The following is a 12,851-nucleotide window of genomic DNA, read 5'->3' as shown; positions in this document are numbered from 1 at the left end:
GTCACAACTTGAAATGTACTTATGTAAGAGTTTTCATATTGGAATCACACGCTTAGAGTATATTTTCATTGTCACAGGCAATAAACGTTAATGTCTATGCACTATTGAGTGATACCATCAGAGAACTACATTTTTAATAGTATATACATACATCATGAAGTGGGTATGCTGCATCATAAACATTGTTTGCTATTAATGTGCCAATACCTAAAGGAAAAAAAATTAAGATGGTCAACAGCTAGGCACAGCTAAACAGAAAAGATTATTACAGATTTCATTTCATGACATTACAAAAGGGCTGTATTACTAAAAATATTCAAAATCATGTCAAGATGAGTATATACCAACCCAGAAGTACCTGGCTATGGAAAACATGTTTTCACAGGAAGGCTTATTTCCATATAGTGCTTTTTCTTGAGTGAACTAGTATGATACAAAGACTATTTTGACCACTTTCTCATCCTGATAGCAAAGAGGCATGTGACTGAGGAGGAAAGCAGGAGGAAGTCCTTCTTCAAGCTTGACAATGATCAGAACCGTGGAACCCCACTGACACACCCAAACAAGGAAAAAAACACTTTCACAGAAGTTTGTGATTGAAGAAACCCTTACTCTTACTCTCTGTCAACTAATACTAGATCAGGTCTGATTTTAACTGAAGCAAGGGTTTTCTACCCTTCCTCATATCAATAGATACCGCCATCCTTCTCAGTTTGAAACAATGCTGCTTTGTTTGCAGGAGTTAAATCAATTTGTGCTCACCAAATTCACAGTTATGCCGGAAAGCTGGATGCACCAGGACAAAAACTGCTGGGTCCTAAAGATTGCAGACAGAAAGCCTGGTGAAAGGTACAGGAAGATACAGGGACATGGCACTATCACAGTGATCACATACTACAAGGGCTTTAGCAACTGAATCCCCAGCACCTATAGATGTACACAACACCACTACCAGCCCTCAAGACCTGCGACTCGTATAGCCATTCTGTCTTCAGTCTCTGCAGGCAAAAACAATTGTTCCATAAGATTACAATTAAAGCTAAGATTAGTAGTTTACTCCAGACCTCTTTGTTTTCAACACCCAGTAAAAAGTAACCAGCTAGCTTGTCTTTAGGGATGAAAAAATTCCATAGTCAAATTACACAACTATCATTCTGAAATGTTTGGGAAAAACCCTCTGGTCAGAGATGCTAGATAGACGTTTCCAATACATTTCTTCCTTGGTACAAACACAAATACCCATACCACCACATGCATTAATAGAATTGGGAAATCTTCATGTTTGGATAATGTCAAGTCTTCTACTGAAAGCATTCCATATTTGGAAAGTTTACAACAGTTCAGAGTTATGCTAGAAGAAAATATGCCTTCCTTGTTTAATGTCATAGAAGTGGAATCAGATTCAGCCTTACACAGATGTAAAAATCAATAAGCAAATGTGTTTGAAATGTTATTTTCCTCCTATTATATTATGAAGCATATGTTTATAAAAACCAAAGACTGCTACAAGTACTTCCAACATCACTGTCCTACCTCTTGTGCAAAATAAGCAATGGAATCTTGAAAAAAAAAACAAAAACAAACAAAAAAAACCCAGAATAAACCAAGGATGACTCATGATGAGTGGTTTTAAGCCCAGTGAAATGGGAAAACCTGAGCATCATATGAAGCATAGGACTTTTCGGGGAGGATCTCAGAAGACCGAAACAATTATATTTAGGTGAAAGGTGATGCATAAACATGTTTTGGCTATGGGCCAGAAAGATGGGAAGGACAGGAGGGTTAAAATATTTGCTTCATGTCAAATGGGATCTTGAGCTGACCTGACCTTGCAGTGGATCAGCCTGTATTTTCCCCTTAGAGTAAAAAAAAAAGCCTGAAAAATCACTACTAGTGCTTTGATCTCTAATGATGGTTTTTATTACACTATAAACCAGAACAAGTTATTAAAAGAGAAAACTTTAAGAGGAAAAAAAAAAAAAATTGGTAAAGTGCTCTTTCCCTACCTACTGTGTCCTTGTAGGACTGATTGCTTCTTTCAAGCTTTCTCTCAGCCCAACAACTTAAAAAAATCTTAAAAGTTTCAACAGGTTCTATGCAGTCTCTCTGGATCCCTTGGCAAAGTGTCAGCTCTGGGGGCTGGCTTTTATGTCAACAGGCTTAAAGTCCCTGCTGCACTTCAAGCTTCTTGTTTTATATACCTTACACTGCCCTGTCTCTAAAATCCTGCACTCTAGAATATCTACTTGCACAGGCTCCACAGCTCCCAGGGAAAGCATGGGCTCCCCAGTCACCAGGAGGGTTCCCTGGATGCCAGTGGAGCAATCCAGCAAAATAAGGTAGCATTCCTCTCTACTGCCCCACCAGAGCCTTTGAGCAGATCAAAACATAGAACAACGAGCAAACAGTGAACAAAACACACACCAGCTGAGTAATGTTTTAGAAATTAAGAATGCCTAACATTTTCTCAAACATCTCTTCTTTTTTTTAAAGGAAACAGTGTAATAATCATAAATTTAAATGTTTGTACTTGGGCAAAGCCAAATATTTTTGGTTGAAAAAGAGAAAGTATTTTGTTTAGGGTTTTTTTTTTATATAATTTGGAAAAAAAAGTATCTCTATTTTAGGGGAACCTAAATTAATCTATTTTTCCACTCCAGCTGCTATACCAAAGAAATCTATTACTGCAGCACAAAGTTACACCAAGACTGTGCAGGAATCTGTTGCTACAGCACAATTTTCTTTGCAAGTACATTTTTCTAGGACATTGTGATCTGCACATAAGTGGACAAGCTTACAGAAAGACTTCCAGAAAACATGCCAGACAAGGAGCACTTCTTTGCCACCAGGGAGATGTGTGTCATCATATCACAATGGATGAAAGAAAAGAGTAGAGAAAAGAGAGTAAGCACATCTGTAAATGTTCTGAACCTCAGGAAAACAAAAGCTCCAAATATTTCAAGGTTACCCCAAAAGTATCACATAATATCTTCAAAACAGTCATTGTTAAATCATATTTTTCACTATGTAGCTCATGGACATAATTTTTAAAGTTGCAGTGACAAAAATAACCTGGAAAGATATATTATTCTATTGAAATGGCAAGAAAAATCCGCTCCTGGGAGAAATAATACAACATATTGTAGATGACATCTGAATTTTCAAAAGCAGATCATATAATAATCAAATCCAATTTTATAACAACTCAAGAAATGCAAGTTATGTGCCAGATCCTACACCTGTAGAAATGAAAAACAAGCTTCCATTACAATGTCCTATCCAAACCATGGACCAGAATTCTGATTTTAATCCTCAGACAAAGCATTTGTTTCAATCTATTTTTTGTGAAAATGTGCCAGCATACTTTTGTGTTCTGCTAGAAAAATAAATATTCCGTGAGATACTTAAACAATTCCTTTCAAAACAACATATATAATTATCTTCCCTCCTTCTTACCCATGCTGTTTCTGGCCTTTGTAGACGTGCGCTTCAAAATTTCACGTACCTGTGGAAAAGAACAGTGATACAACACACAAATCATCTTTTAGCATTATTTTAATTATGGAGCTAGCAATAAAACAAAACTTTAAAATAAGTTGCTTCTGTAGAGTTCATTTGCACATACGTTTACATCATACACGTCACTCATATATAAATGCATGATTGAGGCCACTAGTTAACACTTAACAATGCTATGGTAAGTCTTACTAGTAGATTATCTGCCCTAACATTTGTACACTAAATCCTGCTGTCTCACATCCTTATAAAACTAGATGAAATATAAGGACTTCAGGTAGAATGAGAATTTTACACTAAAGAAAATCACAAGAAAATCCAACTTCTTAAAAAAACATTTCACTTTCACGTTTGAAAGTAAAACCTCAAGATGCACGTAAAGTGATCAGTAAGTATGCTCTATCTATGAAATCCAAGTGTGTATGGATGAACATTTTATTCCTCAGGAAACAGATTATGTTAGGGATGAGTTGGCATTGCATATGTGAAGAGAAATCTTGCCTCACCAGCCTGCTGGAGACCTAGCAGGATCTCAGGAACATGATACAAGGTTTCTCGCCAAAGACTGCTGGAGCTAGGAAGTTACTATAGAACTGTAGAGGACGTCCTTTTATGGAATAAATCTCATTAAATATTAGGAAGCAGGGCTTAATAACAACTTTGAACAATGGAGAGGAGACAGTAGCAGTGTTTCCCTACATAATATCTCCTACTCCTGGACCACTGGGGAGGGCCAGAAAGGTATTTCTTACATATTTATAACTGCTTAGTGTTTTGCAGCAACAGAGAACTGCAGAAACTGATGAAATTAGCAAAGTAGTCAACAACACTCAGTATTAAAGCAAATGCCATTCAGCACAAGAAGTCAATGATATGTTACTTTTGTTTACTTACTATTCGGCTGCGGGTAGCATTGTCAAAAAAGGTGTCTTTGTCTTTAATGTTATACCTAAAATGTTGAGAGAAAAAAAAATCCGTTATGTTTTCAGACATGGTAGTAATAAGTAAGACAACATATAAGATTCTGATTCAGAATTCATTAGAAACCACAGCAAGTAAGAAAATCAGATGTTTAAAGGAAATATAGATGAAATAGTACAGCATAATAGACTCTGCTATTTAAGACCTAGTCATTCAGAGTTCTACCTGGATTGCAATGATGGTGGGCATAAAAATGGAAAAATATTAACTAACATAAAATGCCTTTTGAGTAAGGAGAGCCTCTCTATTGTTTACACAAGATGACCTTTTAATCTTTTCCTTATAACATACCCTCAGCACTCTAAGATTCTGAGGTTGTTATTAGGTTTCAACTAGCCTAATGCAGATGTTCATTGCTCTTTCCCAGACAACTAACCAGTCAACATTTCACTTGCTTTCAAATAACCATTCCATTGGAATTATGCATTCCTTTAAACCTTAAAAACATCATATGTGAAATTCCCAGTTTATTCCCCTCCATCAATTTGACTTGTATTCAGTATTAATTAAAATTGTCAGAGAGGACAATAAATGATATGGTGGGTCATTATATTTATTACTGAATTTTATTTATCAGCCATAAATACAAGGAGACACCCATGAGGAAAAAAAGGAGTGTTTAATGTCAAACTGGGCCCAGTATTATTCTGAGTGAAAGGCCAGGTGTCAAGAATTCCTTATCCGCATATTATTAGGCAAGTTTTAATTACTATAATAAATCTATCAAAAGGAAAAATATTATCAGTTCTCTACTAGTTCTTTCTTTTTTCAAAACAGGCAGTAATGCCCTTAACCAAACGATCAGGAATCTGGTGGTAGGATTTTTACAGTTCAAGCTAAAAACATAGATATTTTATTTGGTGCACTGCTGCCAGTGCCTTATCCAGCAGAAGGAAGTAGAACACTGGCAGAAAGTCTCTGCAACTTAGATTTCTGTTAATCCACTGAAACTGAACTCAGTGCCAACGCATGTTCATTTACTTTAGTTCTATTTACTTGGCCTTCAATAAATTTAGTTTTATGTAGACATATGCTTTTATCACTTGGAAGTACTATCCAGGAATAATGTGACAACTTGGATATTTCCACAGGATTTCCAGAAATACTCAATGAATTTCTGAATTTTGACTGAAATACTGGTAGAAAAAATGACAACATATAAAAAGATAAGTTATAGCTTTCTAAATTGCTCAACACAATTTAAAGTACTCACAAATATATTTTCTCTCTGGAAAAAGGGTAGGACAGGCTTTTCATGTTGGTATTTTCTTGTTGTGGCACCTGGGGTTGCAGAGGTTCAGTCACTTTGCACCATATTTCATTTAACTTTTTGAGTATTCCCCCTTCTTCTGTGATTTCATACATCTGAGTAAATAAAATATTGTACATTAGCATGTCACTTCAAAAATGCACTAAACTTAAAAAAAAAAAGATAGATTTTGCTATACACGTATGTTTAAATCTGTAATTAAAATGAGTGCCTTCTCTGAAGATATATTCCCATAAAACAGCACACATGTGAATCTGTAAGGGTTTCAATTCCAAAAAGTTCTTGTCCTTAACAGGCTAATTCCAGAAGAAAACTCAGTGCAGAATTGTTAATACAAGAAACATCTTTATTAACTAAACTAGGACCTGCAGGGAGATGATGGAAAGGCAGAGTAATTATTTTGACTTTGTAACTGGGAATAAAGGAAGCAGACAAAGCAGGAAGGGCCTTTACCTGCTGCCAATTATACTGCTCCCAGCAGAATAAATTATTCCTAGCTAATACTTGCTAGTATGGTCTAAGAGCACATGAACACATGCCATTAGAAGCGAGGATGCCAGGCTTATGGCTATGTGGCAGTTTTAAGAGCAAGGACCTAGCTTTTGCTGATTCAGATTGATGTGAAGTGCTAGGGAGCTTCTCAGAGATATGAAGGTATTTTTTCCTGAAACACAGACAACCTGACCAAACAGGAGTTTATGTCCTCCTCATAGGATGTTCCTTCCAGCCCCGTCACCAGGTTGGGTGCCCTCCTCTGGACGCATTCAAGGACCTTCACATCCTTCTGACATGGTGGGGCCCAGAACTGCGCACAGTACTCCAGGTGGGGCCGCACCGACGCTGAATACAGCGGGATCATCCATCCCCTCTTTTGACCGGCTGGTCAGGCTGTGTTGGATCCCCCCAGGATGGGGTTTGCCCTCTCGGCTGCCAGGGCACGCACCGCTGGCTCACACTGAGCCTGCTGCCGACCAGACCCCCAGACCCCTTTCTTCAGGGCTGCTCGCCAGCCACCCCGCTCCCAATTTATACTTGGGACCAATGTTACTCCAACCCAGGGGCAGAATCCAGCGTTTGTTCATGTTGAATTTCATTCCATTAATCATAACCCAATGCTCCAATCTATCTAGATCCCTCTGCAAGGCCTCTTGTCCCTCCAGAGAGTCAACAGCACCTCCAGGTTAGTATCGCCAGCAAACTTGCTAATGGTGAATTCAACTCCTGCATCCAGATCATTGATAAATATATTGAACAAATCTCACCATAAAATTGAGCCCTGAGGAACACTGCTGGTGACTGGTCACCAGCCAAACACAGCCCCACTCGCTCCAACCCTTTGAGTCCTGCTGTTCAACCAGTTCACCCAGCACACCATGTACCTGCTCATCTCACAGTTGGACAACTTGTCCAGAAGGATACTATGAGGGGCACTATCAAAACCTTTATTGAAATTCAGAAAAAATGACACCTACCGCCTTCCCATCATCCACTAGGTAGGAAACCTTATCACAGAAGGATATAAAATTAGTTAGACAGGACTTTCCCTTCATGAAACCATATTAATTGTGCCTGACGATTGCATTGCCCTTCAGATGCCTTTCAATAGCACCCAGTATGGTCTTCTCTATAATTGTTCCAGGTACTGAGGTTAGATTAACAGGTCTGTAGTTTCCTGGGTCTTCCCTCTAACCCTTCCTGTAAATTATAATAACACTGACTAGCTTCCAGTCAGCGGGGACCTCCCCAGACTCCCAAGACCTTTGGCAGATGATTGAAAGGGGTGCTGCTGTAACATCTGCTAACTCCTTCAGTACTCTGAGATGAATCCCATAAGGCCCCATGGACTTAGGAACTTTCAGCTGATACAGATAGTCCCTTACAAATTCAGTGTCCACAAACTGTTCCCACAGTTGTGGTCCTCCAACTCAGAGGACCAGGCAGCCCAAGGTCTATCATTAATATTAAAGACTGAGACAAAAACAAGCATTGAAGGCCTCCACTTTTTCTCCATCCCTATTTGTCAGGTGACCATTTTCAACAAGTATTGGTCCAATATTTTCCTTAGACCTCCTCTTTCTATTAACATACTTTAAAAAGACTTTTTATTGTCTGACACAACACTGGCCAGTTTCAACTCCAGATGAGCTTTGGCCTTTTTTCTTTGCTCCCTGAACATGCAAACCACAGCTCTGTAGTTTTCCTGCGAAGTCTGACCTTGCTTCCAGAGACAGTACAATTTCTTTTTCTTCTTGACCCCCATGAGGAGTTCCCTGTTCAGCCAAGCCAGTCTTCTGCCCCACTTGCTTGACTTACAACACACTGCAATTGCCTCCTCCTGTGCTTTTAAAAGATGGTTCTTAAAAACTGACCAGCACTCATGGACTCCTAAGCCCTCAAAAGCAGATTCCCAGGGGACACTGCTAACTAGCTCCCTGAGTAGCTTAAAGTTTGCTCTCTTGAAATTTAGAGTAACAACTCTGCTGACCTTTTTTCTCATTACAATGAAAATTTTGAACTCAATCATTTTGTGATCACTGTGGCCAAGACAGCCACCTGCCATCACATCTCCCACAAGTCCTTCTCTATTCACAAATAGGCATCTTTCTTAGGAGGGCATCTTTCCTAGTTGGCTCACTGAATATGTATGACAAGATATTATCTTCAACACACTTCAGGAATTTCTCGCTTGTCACAGCATGGTATTCCCACTTAATGTCTGGGAAGTGAAGTCTCCCATAAGGACAAGCGCTACCGATCCAGAAATTTCTCCTAATTGCCTATAGAGTAATTCATCAGTCCCATCATCCTGGCTGGGCAATCAATAGCAGACACCCACAATGACATCTGCTTTGTTTTCCATCCCCCTAATCCTCACCCAGAGGCTCTCAACCATATCATCCCTAACTGCAAGGGCTGCACAGCCAAACTTCTCCCTTACTTACAGTACAACTCCTCCGTCTCACCTGCCTTGCCTATCCCTCCTGAAGAGCCTACAGCCCTCCATCCCAGCAGTCCAGTCATGGGACTCGTTCCACCAAATCTCACTAACACCAGAGACATCATAGCTCTGGGAATGGACCAATGCTTTCAGCTGGTCCTGTTTTTTCTCACACTGTTTGTTTGTCATACTTATATTTGAGTGTGGCCCATTCTCACTCATCAAAAATAACTGTATTGTCATATCCAGAAGTATACATAGAGTTAAAATTGCTCAAAAAGTATCTTTTCCCAGCATGTCATTTGTCCTGAAAGATGATTTAAGACTGAACATTTGAAAGAAAATTTTTTGCAACCAATTCATCATGTTTAGAGGTAGATAAATACTTTCCATGAAAATGCCTTCTATATGGTTTCATTAGATGTTTGAATAAATAAGAATAGTGTCACAGAAAGTACATAATGTGCCTTGAAAATAACCTTTTGTCTCTCTGAACAAAAATAGAATTTTCTCTTTAGTGGGTACTGGCTGAATTTTTCAGTTTGTAGTGCCAAATCCTCAAAATAAAAGATTTCAGTTTTTCAAAGCATTTTTTTGTTTTCTTCACAGGAAATTCCACTTCCAACTGTCTTTAATTGCAAAAGAAAGTAAGACATGAACATAGATTTCCTGTCATGCTTGCTCTCTGGTAGTGCACTGGTAGTACTCCATTTCTGCAGTTGACATAATAGAAAAATAATGTAGTCAACAAGAGTTGTCAGCAATCTTCTCCTTACATATGTTGTATCACTTTTAAGTTATACAAAACAACTTATTACCCTAGGGTGAATTTTCAGGAAAATTGAGATCTGGTTTCCTTGTTGGTAGACATATTTCATTTTGTTGTCTTCTATACACCAAAATAAATTACAAGTACAAACCTGAACACTGTTTTCATAACTGCCTAATCAATGACTACATGTTCACTTACTCTTCGAATATTTGTCATACTATTCAATAAATGTCAGTTCTGTGGCAGTTTCATTCAACATGAAGTGTACAGAGATCTGATTGGTTCATTGAAATCTGTTGCTTTAAAGTAAAGGATGCTATAAATAAGGTATAATATATATCGGTTAAATGAAGTAATTTGTCAATATTTTTAGATGTCTTTCCCGCAGATGATTCTGTGTCTTTAGGGCCTTATGATATACTGTGCATTTCTTCTCCCATTCAGAGAAGAGAAGGCAATGCAGAACTGTTAGTGAATGACTAGGGCGTCCATTGGAGACTACAAGCTCCTGGACAGACCTTAACTCAGAACAATATCATGGCAATTTTCGTCAATTCAAACAGTGTAAAATTTGCTTCAGTGTATCTACAAAAATCTAGGTGGGGAAAATTCCGATGAGGGAAGAAGGATTGAGAAATGAGTAGACACTAGAAATGCACAAAAGCAACAAAGCTGGGAAGGGATCAGAGAGGAGTTGAATACGTGGGTCTATTTCTAGAAAGAGCCTACACATCCATTGATATGCCAGAAAGGACATAGGTACTGTAGCTGTCCAAAACCTACTCATTTTCAAAGATTTATTTGAAGTAACCAGATTTTTTTTTTCCTGGGGTGCAAACACAATACAGTAAAAGTATACAAGATTGGCTTAGTCAAGCTTCCAACAGTGACAGATTGTAACACCACGAGATGTGAACAACACTAAACTTTCGCTGGGTGAAAACAATCAGTATGAAAAAAAAAACCCACCGAAAAAAACAACCAAACAAAAAACAACCAACCTTGTGAAAGAAAATAAAATCAGCCTGTCCTTTAATTCTAATGACAATGCAATGAAATAAGTGTTCAGTAGTGCATCTGATGAGTACCACTAACTGAAAGCACAAGGCAGTTCCGCTGACTTCAGTGGAGTTGTTAGCCAATGTGCTAAATCATTGCAGGACCACAAATTTTGGGATCTGCTACTCAGAATTTACAATGTTTGCCAGCAACTCTGCTGAAAGCAGACTGTAAAGACTGTAAAGATAGTGAGCCAAAGTTTTAATGACAATAGGTAAGTCTGAATTCACTAAGTCATTGATACCACCAAAACAGGTTCTCAGCATCCCCAGACTTCAGAGAAATCTTAAGGCAATGACCAGCTATCATACTATCTCCATACTCCCTCACCTTTGAGGAAAGTTCCTTGACAAAAATCCAAATAGCTACTGCCTTCTCAGCTTCCAAAGCCCTCCTTAAAACTCACCTCTTTCATCACTCTTCTGAACGCAAAATGGCAGCCAGCTGCCTCTGTGGCCTTTGAAAACCCCTTCGAAAATCCCATCTTACATATGACTCTGATTAAATAATCTCAAAATAATTAGTAATGTGAAAGAAAAAGCCTGACAGTTCATTTGCTCTGATTTTGAAATAAAATAACTCCATGGGCTTCTATACATTTAACTACCATTCTGATTCACCCTCCTCCAGTCATACAACTAGTTGATAGAAAATGGAAGATACTTACCTTTTTAGTGGGCATTTTTATTTTAAGGAGTTCAGCTTCTCGACTAAGTACTTGCCAAGGTGCATGTATACGGACAAAACTCAATCCTTGGCTCTTATTCTGAAACATAAATTAGTGAAAACAACGTATTTCAATATTATTGAACAGAATACAGTAATAAGGTTTCAAGATGTCAACTCCAACTAAATCATGCAACTTCTGTTACAAATAGGCTTAAAATAAGTGACTTTAAAAGCTGAATTTTAAAATGCTCTAAAATCCATTAATCTACTGCCTACAGTGTAGCTGTATGTGCACCATGAAGACAGAAGGCTACAGTTCCAGATTTTGCAGTTAGGTGAACCAGAAGCCTCCCAGCTACAGCTTCCACACTCTGATATTTTGTAAGTGATCTGACTTCATTAGTGGGCTTTTGTGCCCATCTGAACCAACAAAGAAAAAACTTTTCTTCTGCTCTGGGTGGATTTTGCTTTAGGTTCCCATTTTCAGCTTTGCCCAACTATTTCCTGGACACTTCTTCAGATTAGTAGTTCCTTACAGCGGGTCAGGCCCAAGATTTACTGCCCTGAATATCTGTAGCTGGAGTAGCAACCCTAAACAAAACATTCAAATTTAACTTGAGAAGAGAGACATGAACCTAATGTTTATGTAAATAACTGGTTATGCTGTGCAGGGGCAGAAGACTACACAGGACACCCTCTGCACCTCCAGTTTGCTGTGATCTGGGCTGTTGAGAGGGTGCTGTCCTGATAGCAAATCTGAACTACACAAAGGCACTCTAAGATCAGAAAGCAGAACCCCTGCAAAAGCATGAAAATGAAATGTAGGCATGTTGATAAAGAATTTTCCTCAATGCACACAAAGAAATTGTATCACTAAATTGTACAGATGAATGCTTACTGTGGAAATGAAGGGAATAAAATTTGGGATGGAGATTAGAAAGAGGATATGAGGACATATTTTGGGAAGGACATGGAAGTGGACAGGGGGTGGGGGAGACTTTAAAGGCTTGATTAATGCTATGATTAATGATCTTTGTGTAGCTGTGTGCATCCTGGGGCTTTGGTGCTAGGGCATACTGTCACTTTTACATTTTCCCACCCACACATGTGTAAGGATCAGGACAGTCCCCTCCCTTCAGGGGAGCATGAACGTCCATTTTCATTTGTCATGGTTTAAGCCCAGCTGGTAACAACTGTGGTGGGATGAGGAGGGGAAAATACAAAGAAAGCTCATGGGTTGAGATAAGGACTGGGAGGGATGACTCCCCACTTATGGTCACAGGCAAAAGACAGGCTCAACTTGGGGAAGAAACAAAATCAATTTAATTTACTACAAATCAAATCAAAATAAGGACATTAGGAAGTAAAACCCAACCTGAGAACAGCTTCCCCCCAGCCCTCCCACCTTCCCACCTCAACTCCACTCCCGGTTCTCTCTCCCTCCTCTCCCCAGTGGCGGACGGGGCCGGGGTCGGGTCCTTGCATGTTGTCTCTGCTGCTCCTTCCTCCTCAGGGGGAGAACTCCTCACTCTTCCCCTGCTCCAGCGTGGGGTCCCTCCCACGGGAGACAGTCCTTCATGAAATTCTCCAATGGGTCCTTTCTGCGGGCTGCAGTCCTTCAGTCATAGCCTGCTCCAGCGCAGGCT

General features: G+C 39.1%; 1 protein-coding gene across 1 annotated transcript in view; it reads right to left on the bottom strand.

The window, feature by feature from the left end:
- Positions 1–12,851, bottom strand: part of ANO2 (anoctamin 2, calcium activated chloride channel) — a 188,908-nt gene that overhangs the window by 145,026 nt on the left and 31,031 nt on the right. Inside the window, exons 4-8 of the mRNA XM_010575440.1 lie at positions 11,204–11,302; positions 5,711–5,862; positions 4,411–4,465; positions 3,457–3,505; positions 152–207 (exon numbers count right to left, since the gene is read on the bottom strand). Coding sequence (XP_010573742.1) covers positions 152–207; positions 3,457–3,505; positions 4,411–4,465; positions 5,711–5,862; positions 11,204–11,302 — 411 coding nt within the window. The remainder of the gene's footprint in view (positions 1–151; positions 208–3,456; positions 3,506–4,410; positions 4,466–5,710; positions 5,863–11,203; positions 11,303–12,851) is intronic.

The sequence above is a fragment of the Haliaeetus leucocephalus genome, unplaced genomic scaffold (assembly GCF_000737465.1).
Source record: "Haliaeetus leucocephalus isolate CR32 unplaced genomic scaffold, Haliaeetus_leucocephalus-4.0 Scaffold473, whole genome shotgun sequence".
NCBI classification, from domain to species: domain Eukaryota; kingdom Metazoa; phylum Chordata; class Aves; order Accipitriformes; family Accipitridae; genus Haliaeetus; species Haliaeetus leucocephalus.
Note: the sequence above shows the minus strand (reverse complement) of the source record. Positions and strands in the feature narration are given on the sequence as shown.